Source organism: Doryrhamphus excisus, chromosome 1 (genome assembly GCF_030265055.1).
Source record: "Doryrhamphus excisus isolate RoL2022-K1 chromosome 1, RoL_Dexc_1.0, whole genome shotgun sequence".
Taxonomy (NCBI): domain Eukaryota; kingdom Metazoa; phylum Chordata; class Actinopteri; order Syngnathiformes; family Syngnathidae; genus Doryrhamphus; species Doryrhamphus excisus.
The window spans coordinates 13,874,756-13,893,853 of record NC_080466.1 but is presented as its reverse complement, the minus strand read 5'-3'; the positions used below and the strand labels follow the sequence as shown (position 1 = coordinate 13,893,853).

The window sequence follows — 19,098 nt, the reverse complement described above, 5'->3', positions numbered from 1 at the left end:
CTAATACAAATTGTACCGTACAATCACTATCGAATTTCATTTAAACACAACAGCTATATAGTATTTCTATATATTTTACTTTAGAGGCTATTTTTAATTACTTGGGTCACCGCCCAATGCTGACAAATGAAGACTTTGAAGGCGGATTTTTAAATAAATATTGATATGATAGACTTTTGTCAAATATATTTAAAAAAATATTGCACCCGAACACACGTTGTTGAACCAACCATCTACTTTAATATGCGAGTTTTCCTGCGTACATGGATTCGGTTTTTTGAGTTTATGTTTAGAAGAGTCCGTCTGTGTGGCTGGCTTCGGCGCCCTTCCGGACAAGGAGTTACGAATTCCGAGGAGTTCGTGAACGCACCCAGCGCTCGAGCCACTTGCTGCAAGTTTGACCCCAAAACACTTGGCCATGTTCGGCTGGTCGGTTCTACTCGCGATTCACATTTGATTGACAAACTACCCGATTGTGTGTCGACTAGCGTGTTGTTGTTGTTGTTAAGTTACTTTTAAGTTTTTACACAATGGCGCGAACTCCGTCAACTTGAGGGATGGAGGGAAAGGGGCGAGCCATCGCCCCTCACTCGCTGGCCGTGGTGCTGTCGAGGGCGAGCGGACACGATGGGGAAGAGGAGTCGCCCCTACCGCCGTCACCGTCATCATCACCATCATCATCATCGCCACGCGGAGGCTACGAGGTGTTTGCGGACTTTAAGGCCACCAACATGCGGCACTTCTGGAACCAGGCGCTCACTCGAGCCCTGGCCGAGGTCTTCTTTCTGGGCTGGATAGACGAGCATGTGCTCCTCATCCGAGGCCGAGAAGTTCACCTCCAGGCGCTCAGGAATGGATGGACCAGGCGGACCCTGAAGCCCCCAGCTGGGTTCTGCATCAGGGGCCTAGGTAAGGTCTCCATTGTGTTGTTACATGGACCCAAATATGCTCCACATATGCACTTTTTCCAGGGACTCATAACTACATAATAATAGGATATGAAATATTTCAAACATGAGCAGAACTTGAGCAAAATACTGCAAAAATACTGGATTGTACCCCCCCTCAAAAAAAGGTGCATTTTAAACAAACAAAGCATTGTCGGAGCGTGACTGCCAAACAACCCGACATGGGACCAAGGAAAGTCGCCATCTGACGCAGAAGGCGAGAAAGTCTGCATCGTATTTTATGTTCATTTGATGTGATTTGCTTGAAACTATCATTTTAAAAGTTTGTAAAATGACTCACCTTAGCTTCTATCCATCCCTACACCTGCTGAGAAGCAACAGGTGAGCGTTTATGACTTCCTCCATCTGATTTGATGGAGGAAGGTCGTACTCCTGGCCCTGCTGTAATCCCAACGCTACGTTGGAATGCTAGAAAGCAGCGCCGGCGGCGCTTTAGCGGCAGCACGGAAGCAAACACTGATAATGCTGGAATGTTTGTTTTGCTAGCTAATAGCTCACCAGGCCGTGGAATTGGCGCACCACGCAGGTCAAAGTGCACGATTATGAAAGACCATGGCTGTATCATAGCAACACTGGTGGTATCGTACGATGGCTGTATCATAGCAACATTGGTGGTATTGTATGATGGTTGTATCATAGCAACACTGTGGTGTATCGTACGATGGCTGTATCATAGCAACACTGACTGGTGGTATCGTATGATGGCTGTATCATAGCAACATTGGTGGTATCGTATGATGGCTGTATCATAGCAACATTGGTGGTATCGTATGATGGCTGTATCATAGCAACAATGGTGGTATCGTATGATGGCTGTATCATAGCAACGCTGGTGGTGGTATCGTATGATGGTTGTATCATAGCAACACTGGTGGTGGTATCATATGACGACTGTATCATAGCAACACTGTGGTGGTATCATATGATGGCTGTATCATAGCAACACTGGTGGTGGTATCATAGCAACACTGTGGTGGTATCATATGATGGCTGTATCATAGCAACACTGGTGGTGGTATCATATGATGGCTGTATCATAGCAACACTGTGGTGGTATCATATGATGGCTGTATCATACAGTGATATCAGTATCATCAACATTCCCACCCAGACTTTAATGATGTGAGGTTTGACTGCCAAATGTTTTTAGCCCGGACCAGTACGGAATACCAGGGAGGAAAAGTGGGAGCTTTAGTTCAGGAAAAGAAAGTGCTGCTGCGTTCCCAGGTTTAGTGGCTGGAAGGAAGAGGGCGTATTGCCCCCACCACCCCCGGCAGAGAATGGAGGGAAGCGCTGCATTCTTGTCGGTCAGGATGTGCTCCACTTTTTTTTTTTTTGGGGGGGGGGGGGGCACTCACATGGTGTCACAAAGGCTCCACAAGAGGGCGCAAATGGCCAACTTAGCAGGGATGTTAGCATCCTGTGAGGGTTTTTCCACCCACATTACCTTTTCCCAAAGTGGCGATAGAAAACAAAACTAAAGTCTGCACTTAAAATAAATATCATAACTTTCCCCACGGACTGTCAACAAAGCACAGTGAAATAATACATTCATTTTCTACCGCTTATCCTCACCAGGGTGGCGGGGGTGCTGGAGCCTATCCCAGCTGTCTTGGGGCGAGAGGCGGGGTCCACCCTGGACTGGTGGCCAGCCAATCACAGGGCACATATAGACAAACAACCATTCCCACTCACATTCATATCTATGGACAATTTGGAGTGGCCAATTAACCTAGCATGTTTTTATGTGTAAGATGATATTATCTTACATCATTATACATATATCATTCTTTTAATGGAGGCGTTCATGATTGGGCAAAGTATGATACTGATATCAACTGATATTGTATTTTTATGCCGATATTGGGCCAATAATTATCTGAAATGATGATAATGATAAATACACATTGTGTATTTGTGACCAAGTATTCCCATGCGGTTCCTTCTATCCTGGGTAGCTGTAACTTTAAGGGGTGGGATGGGGGGGTGGGGGGGGGCAGCGCTCAGAAGGTAACAGCTATGAGCTCATCGGCTTGCGTCGTCATGGCAACAAAGGCTGTTGCAGCACTACTGAGGAATAAAATGGCTGGCCTGCTGCTGGTGTTGCCCCCCACCCACCCACCACCACCACCACCACCATCATACTCCTCGTCTTTTTCTTCTTTAGTATCAGTGAAGTGGAGCAGATTGGCTGTGACAATGTCACCCCCCGCCCCCCCTCACCCCCCCACAATGGTCTTATTCTCATGCTTGGCGCCACATGTGCTTTATTTTCTTTCTGTCTGCTTCCATAGCAAGCATGGAGGAAGATACATTTTGAGGTCAGTTGATATCACCCCCCCCCCCACCACACACGCGATTTCCAACAGCCAGACAGTGACACACACACACACACACACACACACACACACACGCTCCTTCCTGGAGGTGCTGGGAGCAGCTGCAGCATTAGCGCCGGGAAGAGGAGCTTCGCCGTTGACTGGAGTTTGGCTCCCCCCCACCCCCTCTACCCCACCCCACCCGCACACACACACAACCCCTCCTCTTCCCACTCCGTTAATGAATGGATGCTACGGCTACCGGAGCAGCGTCCGTCGGATCGCCGCCGAGGCTGGATGTCTATTCTTGAATTTCTTGCCTTCTATGCTCTCCATTATCTTCCTCCTCCTCCTCTTCCTCCTCCTCCCCCCCCTACCCGCCTCTCCCGGTGTGCCGTTTGTCGGGAAAAAGGACGACGGGGTCTGGCGCTCGACGGGATAAAGATGGAGGTGAACGTGGCGTCGCCGCCGCTTGGAATACTACTCGGCTTTCGCCGCCCGTCGGGCTGAATGGATCTGGGATTTTTCAGGGGGGGGTTTGTTGGTGTTGTTTTTCTGCCTTCAAGAGGGCGCGTTTGTCTTATTTTTCCTGCAAGGATGGGACCAGCGCTCCTGCGGTGAACTGAGGCATTGTGGAAGACTGGGCCTCTCCTGGCTTTTCATCCCGCCTTCCTTCCACGGAAAAGGAACAAGGATCCCGAAAAGCACCTCTCAGCCCCCCCTTCATTTTTGCCTCCGATGCCCCATTTCCCTCATCTCTACCCCTAGCCCCCCCCCCCCCCCCACACCCGCTCCCCCTCCCACATCAGAGCGGCTACGTAATGTGCCTCCCTGCGCATGCAAATGGGGACGCTACAAATGGTGGCTGGGTCCCGTGAAGGGGTGATGCCTCGTGCAGCCGCCCGCACCGCCGACCCAACGCCCGGGGGAGCCCAGCAGCCCATGACACGCAGCCGCCCGCACCGCCACCAGCACCGCCGTTTGGAGTCCCGCTCGTGAATGAGACACACGTGCGAGGGTGCGTGCCGCTTCCTGCCATGTCTGGCGTGTGATCGCTCTAGCAGGACGTTCTTACGGATGCGGGGGAGGCACTGAGCCTCAGGTTGGTCAACCTCCCCCTGCACCCCCCTCCCCTCTCCCGCCCTCCTTCCTCCCCCTTTTCCCACCTCGGTATCCCCACGAGCCCCCCCCCAAAAAGGGGGTCACGATGAAGAAGAACCGCAGCAGCAATGTGCGGCGGGCCTGGCCTAGCTCAGAGCTCGGTGAACGCCCGCTGGAGCGCCATCTCTCGCGGAGTGAGAAAGACATCCGTGTGCAGAAGCAGCACCTTCCTCCCCCTCCTCCTCCTCACTTCTCGCCATCCCCGCCAGGTTTTCGGGCCACAGGTGAGTTGGGACGCCCGCCCGCCCGACCCCACGGCGGGCTGGGAAAAGGTGTCGCATCAATGAACGCTTGCTGGAGTGTCGGCCACATCACCATCATGACATCATCAGCCTTCCACGCGGGCGGGGGGGTGGGGGCGGTGGGGGCTCCCGTAGAACAAGTCACCTTTTTACCTTTTTTACCTTCCTTGTTGCCTCGTTTGCTAGAAAGTGTGCACGTGAGGCCGGGGGGGCTGTGCTACTCACCAGGGATAACGTCATCGCGTTGCTCCATTGACCGTCCGGCCCGGGTGGACCCCAGTTTGGGGGAAGGGGGGATGGGGGCAAGCGCTAAGGTTTGTTTGGTTGCTAATTGCAGTCTTGTCCGTTGTGGCCTTGATGGCGGCGTGGTGATGTCACGATGGTGATGTCACAATGGTGATGTCACGCACGCCAACAAAGCAAACAAAGGCGACACGGCGCTAGCGAGTGTCCCCTAGCTCGTCTCTCCTTTGTGCACGTTTGAGGCCGCCGCAGCATCTTTGGTACCCGCTGAGTGAATGAGGGGCTCGGAGTGAGGGAGAGATAGAGTAGAGCGCCGGGGACGGGGATGGGGGGGCTTGCTTGGAGCTGCTGCTGCCGTTTGACCATTACATCATAGCTTCACACGCTGCGCCTGCCGTTCACTCCTTGGTCCAACCTAACTCCCGCCCCGCCGATGTGTCCCGCAGGTGACGTGTCCCCAATCAGCATGTCGCCCATCAGCCAGTCCCAGTTCATCCCCCTGGGGGAGATCCTGTGCCTGGCCATCTCCGCCATGAACGCCGCACACAAGCCCGTCAACCAGGAGGCGCTGGTGGAGCACCTCACTGCCAGCTTCCCAGGTACCCGTCACACGTCATATGGCCCCCGCGGCGCTCTCTGTTCTGGGTCTTTGAAGGCTCCCTGACATGACTCACCAACTTTGCCTAAATATGTTACTTCCTGTTTGGATTTATTTCCACATTGTTCACTTTTGGAAAGCCAACGGGAAATGGTCAGAAATGTCATGATGGCGTCCGCCATGACCAGTCTCATTTCCGCAACTGACGCCGTCACTAAGGTAAACGAACGTGTTTACCCCAAACAATTACTCTGGAGTTCCTTACCCTTCAATTATTCTTAACGAGCATGAAGGGTTCTTTATAGCCTGTCTTAGCTTGGCTGTGAAAACATGTTTGTATAAGAAACATGATGCTTTACAGCCTTGTCGCTATTGTGGAATAGAAGACATTATGTAAACAAGACTTACTCTTAACTTTGATGTCGTTCTTCTTGCCCCCGCCCCCAGCAGAGTAGCATTCTTTTTAACAATGCGTTAACAGAACAGAACTAAAATCCTAAATCTAACCTAAAATCTTCCTCTTTTGGAAAAATAAAAACATACAGTAGGACTGGGATACTGTGAACATCCAGCAGCAACACAACATTTGGATAGAATATATAGTCAACCAAGTCCACCATCTACCTGGAGAAGCTGAGAGGTGCACCCCGATGATGGTGTCACTTCGGGAAATGAGACTGAACATCGAGAGCCTGAAGTCCTGACCGGCCCATCAACCATGGGAGCCATTTTGGCTCATTTCCTCTTGGCTTTCACAAATGGAACAATGTAGACCAGAAGTGGAAATAATGAGCAAATAATATATAACATATTGAATCATGTCAGGGACACTAACTTCTTTTGGCGTACGAGCACCTCCAAGGTGAAAGGTACACTTTTGCCAAGGATTCAAACAGGCTAGCTAGTCTACTAGCAGTTAGCATGCTGGCCACGCAGTCGGGAGGTCTGGAAGATCTGGGTTCCAATCTCCGTTTGGGAGATTCATCACTGTGTTGAGTTTGGATTTTTTGTCCGGGAAACCGACTTAACTGGAGACTCTTTGTTGTGAGTTTGAATGGTTGTCCAAGTGCCGGCGACCAGTCCGAACCGCACAACGAGTCCTACCAGGAAATCCAGACATCAACTGAGGACTCCAGCCTTGTTTCCATGAATCTCTTTTTTGAAAGTATATCTTCTAGAAAGCCACCTTGGATATACCGTACTTTAGAGTAGTCCGTGTACAGCTGTAGTGTCCACACGCCATTATCGTCTCATAGCCGGCAACACACTCAGGCAAGATGTTCTATGTTCTCCCCAAAGGCGTGCCGACACCCAGCTTGGAGGTCCTGAGACACACCCTGAACATGCTGGTGCGAGAGAGGAAGATCTACCCGACCCCGGAGGGCTACTTCATCGTCACTCCCCAGACCTACTTCATCACGCCGTCCCTCATAAGGAGCAACAACAAGTGGTACCACCTGGACGATCGGCTGCAGGAGCGGCCGAAGCATCCGCAGCAGCAGCAGCCCCAGCAGCAGCCCCAGCAGTGCCCTTCGCCCAAGTCGGGCAACGTCACGCCATCCACACCCAGTTGCTTGACAGAGAGGCCTTCACGCAAGAACCACAATGACTCGTACAATTCCCGCCGCGAGGACGCGGGCAGGCCTCACGGCGCCGCGCTCCAAAGCAAGCCACCCAAGGAGCAGAAGGCCGACACCCAACCGAGCAAAACCCCCAACAGCGGGCCGCCTCCCCCGTCCGCCAAGGAGCAGCACCGAGGAGAACCGCCGTCTTACCCCTACCCGCCTCCTCTCACTTCCCCCCCTGTCAAGCAAGCCCCGCCCCAAGAGCCGGCGGAGAAGAGCAAAAGTGTCCCGTCGTTTCCTTACAAGACGGACACCCTGACCAAAAAGAAAGAGGGAAGCTCCGGCGGCGAAAAAGCATCCAAACGCTTCGGGCTCCGGCTTTTCCGTCTGAGCTTCAAGAAGGATAAGATGAGGCAGCTGGCCACCTTTTCGGCCCAGTTCCCCCCGGAGGAGTGGCCGCTCCGCGACGAGGACCTGCCCACCACGCCCATCCCCCGGGAGATCGAGATGGAGATCATCCGCAGGATCAACCCCGACCTGACGGTGGAGAACGTGGCGCGGCACACAGCCGTGATGAAGCGGCTGGAGGAAGAGCGTACGCAGAAACACAAGGCGGGGTCGTCGGCACAGCACAGCGCTCGCAGTCGGAGGGGGAGGGGCCACAGGAGGGCGCCGCACGGTAAGTCCCGCTCGCACAGCAAACCGCGGACCTCCAGGGGGGAGCCGTCGGAGGGATCGAACTGGGATCTGTTGTTCATGGAAAGGGATTACCGCTTCTTCAGCCACTCGCTGGTGCGCTCGCCCCGGGAGGCCATGTACACCCTGGAGCGCAGGCGCAGCGGGGGCGCCACGTACCTCGTCCACAGCAACCCCAACATCACGGAGTCGTACTGCCCCGTCACGCCCGAGTGGGACGTGTCCGGGGAGCTGGCCAAGCGGAGGACGGAGATGCCGTTCCCGGAGCCGTCCCGGGGGACGTGCCAGTCCAGAGTGCAGAGGAGTCACAGTCACAATCAGGACAGGAAGTCGCGTCACGACCGCTCGGATCAGGCGAAAGAGCGGTCGCGCTCCATGGACAACGCCCTCAAAGGCCCTTCGCTCGGGCCGCCGGACGACTTGGAGGCCAGCCTGGAGGAGCGCGGTCACTACTACACGGACGACGGCACGCTGCGGGCCACGCAGAAGTCCGGTCACTACTCAAGGATCATGTTCTCTGCTGCTAAGTTCCACTCGGATTTTAATGTGCCTGATTTAGGGAAAGGGGGCGTGGACGAGTCGAGGCTTCGGAGTACCGCGGAGAGGAACAAAAGCAGAGACAGCTTGCCGACGTACAACGAGCTCATGGGACTTTCTCCGAAGCCCTCGGCGGATGAGTACTTCCAGTGCAATACGTCAAACGAAACAATCCTAACCGCCCCTTCGCCTCAGGCCAAATCAGAGTACGACACGTTGACCTCATCAGGGGGGCTCCGGAAGGGCTCCCCGGCCGAGCGCCAAACGCCTCACCTCACATCTCCGCACAAGGTGGAGTACAAAGAGGACTTGGCGGCGGCGAAGGGGCAGAGCGGCACCGTCCGACTGACGCCAAGCCAAACGCCGGAGCCGGCGCAAAACGCCCGCTTGACGCCGCACCAACACAACGTGGACCCCGGAGGGGGCGGCGGGGGCGGGGGCAGCCTGTCCAAGAAGAGGAAGGAGATCTTCAGCAAGGACACTTTGTTCAAACCTCCACACAATGCCTTGCCCGCAGGCTACGTGGACAGCAGCTACGCCAAGTCCGGCACATTACGGAAAGCCTTGCACGGCAAATCAACCGAGGCCCTCGACAATCCCGAGCCCCAGCAGCCTTCCAATTCAGCCGCTTCCTCGGCGTCGCCTGCGCTCCTGCAGGGCTGCTTGGAGCCGAGCGTCCCCTCCGCCTCCTTCGACTACTACAACGTCTCGGATGACGAGGATGACGAGGAGGCGGAAGAGGACTTGCACAAAGAGCTGGCCAAGGCCGAGGACAACAAGGACCACAGGGAAGCGGGTGGCGGCGGCTGTAATAGCGGGGGCGGCGTCGTCGTCGGGGAGGAGGGAACCATAAAGTGGCTTCTGGAGCGGGAGAAGGACCACGACCTCCAGCGGAAACTGGAGACCAACCTGACCTTGCTCAGCCCCAAGGAGACGGACAACGGCGGCAGCCAGAAGTCGGCGCACTCGGGCCGCTTGGACAGCATGGACAGCAGCAGCGTCACGGTGGACAGCGGATTCAACTCCCCCAGGTATGTCCGCACGGAGCCTGGCTTCCGTCTCTTCATTACCTCCGCCGAGCTCACACGGGCAAAAGTCTACGCTCTTCTAAAGCTTGACATCTCATGAAAGATGGAAGCGTTCATATTTTGGTTGAGTGACCTACATTCACTGACATGATTAGAGCCCTCTAAACATGAAATAACACCCCTATAGTCAGTCACCTTTACACTCCTGTTACCCAATATAGTAGACATGATGTACTCACACGTTAGCATCTTTACAGTTATTTTTCTCGCACTGTCCTGCAGTGGCTGCGTAACATTACTGACCCCCCAGTGACCACAATAGAATACTGCAATCATCACAATGTCTTTAAATGCATCATCTGAATGTGTTATTTAGTCATTTTTATGCTTGAAAATGCTTCATTTATGCAAACAATCAGTAATATTGGCCTAAATATGCACATTTGACAAATATGTGAGCATTAATTTCTTTAATGTGTTGCAATTTTCTGAACTGATGTTTTTTCAACATCAAATTATGCTGAAATTTTCATTGAAAAAAAAAAACGAAAACGAAAGCGAAATGTGTGTTTAAAAATCCAGTTTGTTAAAATAGTGTTTTCAGATTCTGCTTATACAAACTGGTTTATAAAAAAGGTTTATAAAATTCAGTTTATAGAATATTCAGTTGATAAAAATAGAGAATAATTTGTACAATAGAACAAAATAACTATAAGTAAATCAAACAAAGAACGATAATAAAGTGAGACATTAGATATAAATAAGACTACACACACACGTTCCTTTGTCATTGTTCTGAACCATGTACTTCCCTAAATGGCTTTACACTGGTATTTCCCGCCATAAACAGAATAAAAGTAAATAAGCCATTTAAAACGTAAATAAAACCCCAGTGTCACAGTAAATGTGTTCCCCAGGGAACCTCAGTCAGGAGTGTAACGCTTGACTCACCCAACACCGACACCTAGCGGCCAAAGTAGAAAACTGCACTCCATTCAATTACAATGCTTCTTTCGTCTTATATATTGTCTCATCGGTGTTGCTTTAAATGGCTTTATTATACACTCTTATTAACATATACAATGTGTAGAATGAGAGTAAATGGGCCATTTAAGACGTAAATAAAACCCCTACTCGAGCAGTGTCACAGTAAATGTGTTCCCTAGGGCAGCGGAACCTTCGCAACCTTTTTGGAGCCAAACCTCCGGCGGACCATCATAGCGATCAAATGCCATTTATTATTATTATTTATTATGTTGTGTGTAAAACCAAGACAAGAACATGACATTAAAACAACACGACTACAGAGCCGCCATCCGTCAGTAAGATGTTTGACGTTTGTCATAACAAGCTAGCATGTGCCTGCATGCTAGCAAATGTTCGATGGCTGGCTAGTAGCTACAAAAGTTTCATTCAAATAAATCGATCCCTAATATTGACCTTATCTCCACCCGAACTTCCCACCTGCCAACAAGAGGAATTCACAAAACTTATCCCCACCCACAATGTTTGACCCAAACCTACACAAATGACATGTACACACAGGAAGTGAAAGCCAAGGTTTCACTTACCGCTTGACAGTCCACGCCTGCACGTGTCCCAGGAACTCGCCAGTCCTTCGCCATTCCATCACCGGTCCAAATATGGCAACGTTGGGTCATTAAAAGTTACACTCTGAGGTGTAAACCTGGCTCTCAGGACCCCAGGTTGGCGTGTGACGTCACTGTTTTCGCCCACCTGGCGCGCATGGCCTGCCTCGTTATTGCACGCCCCCTCATTAGGATTCGCTGGCGATTCGCAATCGATTGGGTGAGTCTGATTTCACCAGGAGTTTCAATGGTCACATTTATTGGCGCAGTTTTAGTTTTTATACACTGACTTTTCACACACATGCATTTTGCTGATACATTTTTATCAATAAAAGAACAAAAAACAGCGTTTTTGGTCATAAAGAAATGAACCTTGATAGAAATGGCCCGTGTTCGATGCATGATTTATTTATTCATGGAGATATTTAGGGAAGTGAAGTGATGTCCCTAATATTGCGCCATTTCCTGCTCTATGGTTATGATCACATTTTCCCTCTTCCAGGACGCGTGAAAGCCTGGCGTCCAACACCTCCAGCATCGTGGAGAGTAACAGGCGGCAGAACCCGGCGCTGAGCCCGGGCCACATCGGCACCAGCGGCATGGGGCTTCCCTTCAGCTTCCGCGCCATCCCGGAGCCGCCCGCCTCGCAGCCCGACAAGCTCCAGAAGCCGTCTGGCTGCCTGGCGTCCATCACCAGCGTGTGACGCGACGTGGCGTGAAGGTGATGGAAGCTTCCACCGCGTTGAGCCTCACCTTTTTCTTTTTCTTCCTCCCCCCGTTTTGTTCTTCTTGATTTGGTTTCTGGTGTCACGTGAACGCAACACTTTGGCACTCTTGGGAATTTACCGGGACTGTTACTAAAAGGAAAACTAAACAAAACAGGCATGGCTTCTAGAGACTGTTCCCACAGCTTCAACAAGAACTTCACTGCAACAGGATTTGGAGGAAAGGAAGGAGAAGGAAGGAAGGAAGACTGTCTGTCCGCTGAGGTGACTGCTATCAGGGAGTCGTAGAGTATAGGATTCAAGTACTTTTTTACATACATCAGAATACATGTCCGATTAAATGTTCTTCTTCCTCGATTAAGGCTCACTCCTCCTCCGGGGGGCGTCCCGTGTATTATCAGCACAATGTGGAGACCAGAAGAAGAAAGATGAAACATGAATCAGCTCCGATTTGTGTGCCGCAATGCAAATGATGTAATGTATACTCCATACTTTTGATATCCTAATTATTATAATGGTGGTATTAAAGATGCTATGTGACCAAAACGGCTTCAAGTCCTCCATCGCACGACAGCGGCACCTGTGCGACCTGGAATATCGTGCATGCTTCACGTACCGCTCAAGGAAAAGGAATTTTGCTTATGTTTGTCTTTCCCGTGCCTTCTAAACACACCAAAACTACGGCTGTCAAAAATAGCACGTTCACGGACATTCCCAAATCTTCCCAAATCCTCCCATCCTCACTGTCATAGACGACCGCCAGATGCATTCGCTGACGCTCCACGAATCCTCGTTGGCACTAGATGGCACTACACAACCACGAGATGCATTCACTGACACTTCGAGAATCCCCGCTGTCATTGGACAACCGCGAGATGCATTCGCTGACACTTGGAGAATCCTGTGTCAACATCGCAACAAGTCAACATCCAGGCTAGTTCTGCGTCAAGCTAACGTGTCTTTAGATCGCACAGAAAAGAGAAAGACGTCTGTGTTCTTGTCTCTCAAACTAAGAAGCGCGCTTTTCCTTAAGCCCCAAATGCTCCCAACTGCAACGTAGTTAGCTAGAGCAGCAGCAGCCTTGGTGCAGTACTGAGGACGAACAGTAGATGGACCCAAAGCGTGACAAGTGTAAGACGCTCACTTGGCGACCTCTAGTGGCCGAATGAATTATCACCCGTACAGGACGCATTCAAATACTTTTGTAGAATTTTAACTCCAGGAAATGACTGTAAACGTTGAAACAAAAATATTCAATACTCTTGTTGCTGTCATATTTAAAATAACTATATTAATGTACCATATTTCTTATTGTGCGCTTTCTTTGCTGATGAACTGGTTAAGTCCCATTCAGCATATGATTGGATAGAATCCTTACTCACCACTGTGGTTTGGCAAGTCATGGCGCCCTCGGGTGGCCAAATAGTGAATGTACTAAAATGTTCCGGGCGTGCCAGGTGGGAGGAGGTCCCGGAGTCCCGGGGCAGACCTTGGACACGCTGGAGGGATGATGTCTCACAACTGGCCCGGGAACGCCTCGGCGTCCTCCCGGTGGAGCTCACTTGGCCTTGGATTAAAGACGGCATGTTTCCAACCTGTGTGTACTTTAATGATGCTGAGGTGGCGTAGGACATGTCGGCGTCACAGACACAGACGGGTGGAATTCTAATCATAATAATAATAATAATAAAAGATCAGGATGATGTGGGGCTTGGCACATAACTTTGCACACACATTTGATATCATCTCTGACAACGCTCTCACATATTAAGGAAGGAAACGGGCGGAGGGGGGGCACATCAACGTGTTTGACCCTAAGATGGGTGTCATAGGACGCACATGCAACAACGACGTGACTTCATGTCCTTTCATTCCCACGGCAAAAGCATTCAGACAAAAGACGAAAAGACACGGCGTCCGTGGAGCGCTAAGGCAATGAAGTAGTTCCACGGGACGCTTCCTGCGCCCCGTCTCTATCCCTCACTCAGCGTTAGCACCAATGGGAACCTCTCCCTCCTGAGCCACCGAAATACACCCAAGTGGGGCGGGACCCGTACATGGCGGGCGTTCACGTTTAAAGGAAGACGCTGGAACATTTTTGGAGCAGATCCGGCATATTTACGCTGTTTTTAGTGAATGCATCGAGGCTAAGCAGGGGCACCGCCCCACCAGATCTAGCAGATGGGGCCATGGGGAGGAAAGCGTGACTGCCACCTACTGGACGGGAGAGGAAGTGCATCTCATGCCACGTTGATGCCATGTGTGTGCTTGTCATGTTTTGGACGGTTCTGCCTTGGTGGAGGTCATTTGTCTGCACACACACACAAACACACACACGTACGTACGTCAACACAAACACAAATCATCAGTTCGGATACAGGGCGGTAAAAATGTCTCCTTGAAGAGCTGAAATAAAAAGAAGATGGAAGATCCGGAAGATCCGGAAGCTGCGTAGTTCATCCAGTTGGTCCTTCCTGTCCCCCCTGCGTCAAGACGAGCTCTGACGTCCACGAAAATAAAAGACTCCGTCCGCGGGACGTCCAAAAGTCCCACACCAGTGTCCCTTCCACACGGAGGGAGGGTATCCGCCCTCCTGACTCCGTGACTCCGCCCACGTGACGGGGACTTCTCGCTGAGGTGGAAGGTCGGCGGGAGCGGTGGGGGGAGGGTCGATGGGGTGGTGGGTTGTGTCGGTCATTTCCTGGTGTGAAGGTTCTCTTGGAACTTGGCGCTGGAGTAGCGGATGTGGAAGCCCTTCTTGCTGATGGTGTCGTCGCTATGGAAACGGATGAGCACGGCCTCGCTGGGAGAGTAGATTCCCTCTCTGGGCTGGAAGACAGGAAGCAGTGTTTCCTTTATACGTTCACGGCTTCGGGATCAGGGTGGAGGTGGTGGTGGTGGCGGGGGGGTGGGGGACACCGACATGAATACACATGCCATTCGTGTATATAAATATATAAATAAATGCCTAGCCTTGCCTAGCCGAGCCTTGCCTAATCTAGCCTTGCCAAGCCTTGCTGTGCTTAGCCTTTGCTAACCTAGCCTTGTCTTGCCTTGCCTATCCTAGCCTTGCCTAACCTAGCCTAGCCTTGCTGTGCTTAGCCTTGGCTAGCCTAGCCTTGTCTTTCCTAGCCTAGCCTAGCATTCACACCAACGCGGGCGTGACACAGAGCAAGACCATCTTACCCCCGAGCCGCAGAACCGACCCATCCGGTGAGCGTCGGCATCGTAGCCGTTGTAGAGCTCAATGTAGTCGTAACCGCAGTCGGCCTCCTCCTCCACCTCGAAGGTGACGAAGCTCAGCTCGATGCCGTAGCCCTGCTCGGCCGTCAGCAGCCACTCGCACTCGCTGTGGCCCGGGTAGTTGTTGTCTCCAAACTGGGCGTGGGAGTACAGGTTCTTCTGGTGGACGTCCGCCTTCAGGCGACCTCCACACTCTGCGGAGACATGCAGAGACTGGGGTGTCCTAACTGGATGGAATATCATTGTTTTTGCTGAAAGTGACATTCGGGAGCAACTGTTAGCCTTGAGCACCCCCTTCACTACGCCGAGCGGGTGATACGGAGGAGGAGAAGCCGCATAGCGGGATGAAGAGCCAAAAGGACGTAGAAAGGTTGCTTTATAAAGACGCTATCAAGCGTGTTTACCGTCTGTGGTCATGGGGAACATGAGATGGAAGCGCTAATGCTAACACTAACCTGGCTACAGAAAGACTAGCATGACTGCAGCATGATTGTACTGAAGATTCAACATTAGATTTGTATATTATTTCAAAAATAGAATATACTATTTGATTGCAGTGGCTATTTTTCTCGAAGATTGTTTACATTTGAATAAAACCTTTTTCTAAATTAAGGAGAAAATATGGCCATGAATATCGTATATGGTACATCCATATTCTACCTAAATATATCAGGATATGAGTTCTGGTCAATTTCGCCCTGCGGAGTACCTTCATCCAGGTGATGGTTGGGTTTGCTTGAGGGACGAGGAAGTGTATGATAAGCGGATGGGACATTTTGATGAGCCCGCTGGGCACCATGGAGACGGATCTGACCAATACCGGTCCTGGTAATGTCATGATATGCAAATGAGTGACTTGACTCCCGTCACGTCATTGTGATGATTTTTCTCCTTGACTGCATGCCTTTAGCTCCACCCATTTCCAAGCTACAACCTATAAATAGTAATATCCAAATATGGTCCGGCAAATGGAGCGGGCTGGGCTGTGATGCTGGGTCCCGCCACTGGAGGGAGACATTTATCCACCGTTACCTGTGGAGTGCGAGGCCTGGAAGCCCTTCCTCTGCACAGAGGCGTCGGAGATGAAGCGGAGGTACATCCTGTTCCCCGTGGAGACCAGCGGCTCCGGCACCTTGCTGCCGCACAAACGACCCAAGATGGCCGCCGTGTCGGCGTCCCCGTCGAAGGCCTCCAGGTGGTCGTACGCGCACTCCTGGTGCTGCTCGATCTCAAACTCGCTGAAGGCCTGGAGGAGGACGAGGAGCCGTTATGCCCGCTGCTCCTGTTTCTAAAGCGTATCCTTCATGAGCGGCCTTTGTCGGCGGTGGAAGACGCCAACCTGCGTGCTACCTGGATGTCCTGCTAGCGCATGCTATGCTTAAAGCTGCGGGCAGTAAGAATAATAGGAGTGTAAAGGTGGCTATAGAGGTGTTATTTCATGTCTCGAGGGCTCTACTTATGATAACGTGTACTTACAAGGTCAATAGGTCTTATATTCTCTTATCTTATTGGGTAATGGGAGTGTAAAGTCATGTGACTATAGGGGTGTTGTTTCGTGTTGAGAGGGCTTTAATAATGTTAAGCATGTTTAGAATGTTGTAAACACATTTTTAATGTCATGTGTTTTATTTTCTATTACTACATCTACTATATTGGGTATTAGGAGTTTAAAGGTGACTGTAGGGGTGTTATTTCAAGTCGAGAAGGCTCTAATTATGTTAAAAAGTGTATTTAGAAGGTTGTAAACAAGTTTTATGTCTTGTATATTTTATTTTCTCTTATTATGTCTAGTATATTGGGTAATGGGAGTGTAAAGGTGACTGTAGGGGTGTTATTTCATGTCGAGAGGGCTCTAATTATGTTAAAAAGTGTATTTAGAAGGTTGTAAACAAGTTTTTATGTCTTGTATGTTTTATTTTCTCTTATTATCTCTACTATATTGGGTAATAGCAGTGTACATGTGACTGTAGGTGTGTTATTTCATGTCTTTAGAAGGTCATAAACAGATTTTCATTTTATAAATAAGGAATCCTACTTGGAAATTGAGGTATGATGTACTAAACAGGAGATTACTGCATATGTTAAAGACAGATTATTCATCCCGTGTGGACAATAAAGTGTCTTTCTCTCCCCAAATGTTCCATGCAGGCACGCATCCTTGCAATTCAGAGAACACAAATGAACATTTGCAGCCCGCCTGAAGAAAATGGGCTATGAATATAACTAGCATAAATGTATGCATGTATGCACACACACACATGAGGGCGAGACGTGGCGGTGGGTGGGGGGGAGGGGGGGGGGGGACAGATGGCGAAGGCCCAGGGCCTCTTTCTAACGCATGAACACACGCCTGCAGAATTGAGCGCCGGTGATGCATCCGTCAGTGGAAATGTGGTGGAAAATGTAGCAAAAGTTCATCGAGGTGCAGCGTGGGAAGGCTTTTAAGGCCACTTACGATCCTCACACGATGTCCCGGCGTGGCCGTGATGTCCCAGGTGCACTCCTTGCGGCTGGGGTACTTGTCGGGCCAGTTGGGGCTGCTCAGGGTCCCGCTGGGGCTGTGGATCTTGTGCTCGCACTCAGCTGTGCACACACACACACACACACACACACACACACAGAGGAAGTTAAAATCAAGGCTGCACAGGAAGAGGTCAAAGGAAATGGAAAGGGAACAGGAAGCAGAGAAAGGCGAGCGCCTGGCAAAGAGATATTTGTAAAAGCACGGCAGGTTCAATGAACAGGTCTTTTTAGCCTAGCTAATAGCGCTTTCACAAATGCTACAACTTGTCCGTTTGTCTTCCTGGTGCACATTTCGGCGCCAATGCTGTCTCCTTTTTTGTTTCCTTCTTCCTGGGGTCGGTGTGGACTAGCAGTACGCAGCATAGCATGTGCTATACTCACTTGGGAAGCTTACCTATCTTTTTCTCCTTTTTTTAAAAAACATGGGACTGTCCAGTCTGGATTGGGACCCAACATAAGTGGTTGGATGTTCAAGCCGACGTTTGAAAAAGATCAACCATCACCTTTGTTATCAAGTCCTATCAAGCTAGCCGCGCAAACCTGAACTCTTTCCACACTTGGCAGTGTGGGCGGAATACATGAAAAAAGACCTTTTTCACATGAAGCATGAAAGCCAAGGAAATGCAGCTGGAATAGGTGCAGATTGTGGAAGATGTAGAAAGCTTAGGATGCTGGTTATTGTGTGTAGCCGCTCTGTCGGAGTCCTCAAGTCAATACAAAGGGTGGACAAATGAGCATCATAGGTCCCCTTTAAAGTGTCCAACTATTTCTACTTTTCTTCTTGTATTTATGAATTGTTCCTGTAATATTACAACTTTTTTCACAGTATCATATTCCAGAAGGGACAACTGTTTCAATATATTGTAACTTCAAAAAATCTTTCTTGAATATTTCAACTTTATTCTGCTAAAATGATATTATTTGTGAGTTTATTCTGGTAAAAAATGTTCATGTTACAATAGGACTTTATTCTCTTCATATTTAGCTTTTTTTGTTACATTTTGAATCTATTTTATCCATTTTGTCTCCAAGATGAGGAGCGTAAAAGGAGGAGGAGGTGAGTAAAATGTATGCAGTGTAACATCTAACATCCAATAGCTGCCTTCTAAAACTCCCGCAACACAAAAGCTGATGCGCAGCTGCCATGGCAACCACCAAGATGCCATCAGTGTGGTTTTGAACATCCTAGCATGCTAACGTGGGCTAACCACGAAAGAAAAACATGTCAAAGTGTGCTTGCCGGTACATGGGAAGGTGAAAGTATGCCAAAGACAAACAAGATGAGGTTTTATTTTATTGAAAGAGAAAGAAGAAATGCTTTACAAGACGCTGATGATGAGCGAGTGTCAAAGCTACACTTGGTACATCAAATCACGGTGAAATCATTGGTGACCATCATGCACGATGATGGACACCACTGTACAAGACCGCCAGGTCAAACTCATGCACGCACACACACACACATGTTCCGATGTGATGTTTATGATGTGAAAGTGTGTGTGGCCATTCCGTACGCGTTGACGACACAGCTCCCTGTCAAAAACCACATTATTACATAATATTATGAGTTTATTCTGTATATTATTACTGTATATTATTTCTTCTTTCTATTTTATTCTTGCACATTTTCTTCTCATGATTATGACTTTATTCCCCAAATAT

At 50.1% G+C, this 19,098-nt stretch overlaps 2 protein-coding genes across 9 annotated transcripts in view; one reads left to right on the top strand and one right to left on the bottom strand.

Moving 5' to 3' along the window:
* The first annotated feature begins 384 nt into the window (after window positions 1–384).
* On the top strand, window positions 385–12,420 carry stox2a (storkhead box 2a). Of its 3 annotated transcripts, XR_009132036.1 has the most exons (5): window positions 385–909; window positions 5,379–5,531; window positions 6,830–9,359; window positions 11,448–11,934; window positions 12,033–12,420. XR_009132036.1 is itself a non-coding variant. In XM_058086680.1 (4 exons), the coding sequence occupies exons 1-4, from the start codon at window positions 558–560 to the stop codon at window positions 11,647–11,649; spliced, it is 3,237 nt and encodes a 1,078-aa protein (XP_057942663.1). In that variant the 5' UTR covers window positions 385–557; the 3' UTR covers window positions 11,650–12,414. The 3 variants fall into 3 exon arrangements, 2 of the variants coding, with proteins under 2 accessions (XP_057942663.1, XP_057942678.1); XM_058086680.1 differs by having other exon boundaries at window positions 11,448–12,414; XM_058086695.1 differs by lacking the exon at window positions 385–909 and adding an exon at window positions 3,483–4,671 and having other exon boundaries at window positions 11,448–12,413.
* Window positions 11,201–19,098, bottom strand: part of tll1 (tolloid-like 1) — a 34,587-nt gene continuing 26,689 nt past the window's right edge. For 2 of the 6 annotated variants that reach the window (XM_058086716.1, XM_058086725.1), the window contains exons 18-21: window positions 17,369–17,496; window positions 15,946–16,159; window positions 14,857–15,107; window positions 11,202–14,499 (exon numbers count right to left, since the gene is read on the bottom strand). In XM_058086716.1, the coding sequence (XP_057942699.1) occupies window positions 14,365–14,499; window positions 14,857–15,107; window positions 15,946–16,159; window positions 17,369–17,496 (728 nt within the window). In that variant the 3' untranslated portion in view covers window positions 11,202–14,364. Of the gene's footprint in view, window positions 14,500–14,856; window positions 15,108–15,945; window positions 16,160–17,368; window positions 17,497–18,717; window positions 18,970–19,098 lie in introns of those variants that run through there. The other 4 variants (XM_058086708.1, XM_058086742.1, XM_058086751.1 and 1 more) reach the window with 4 other exon arrangements.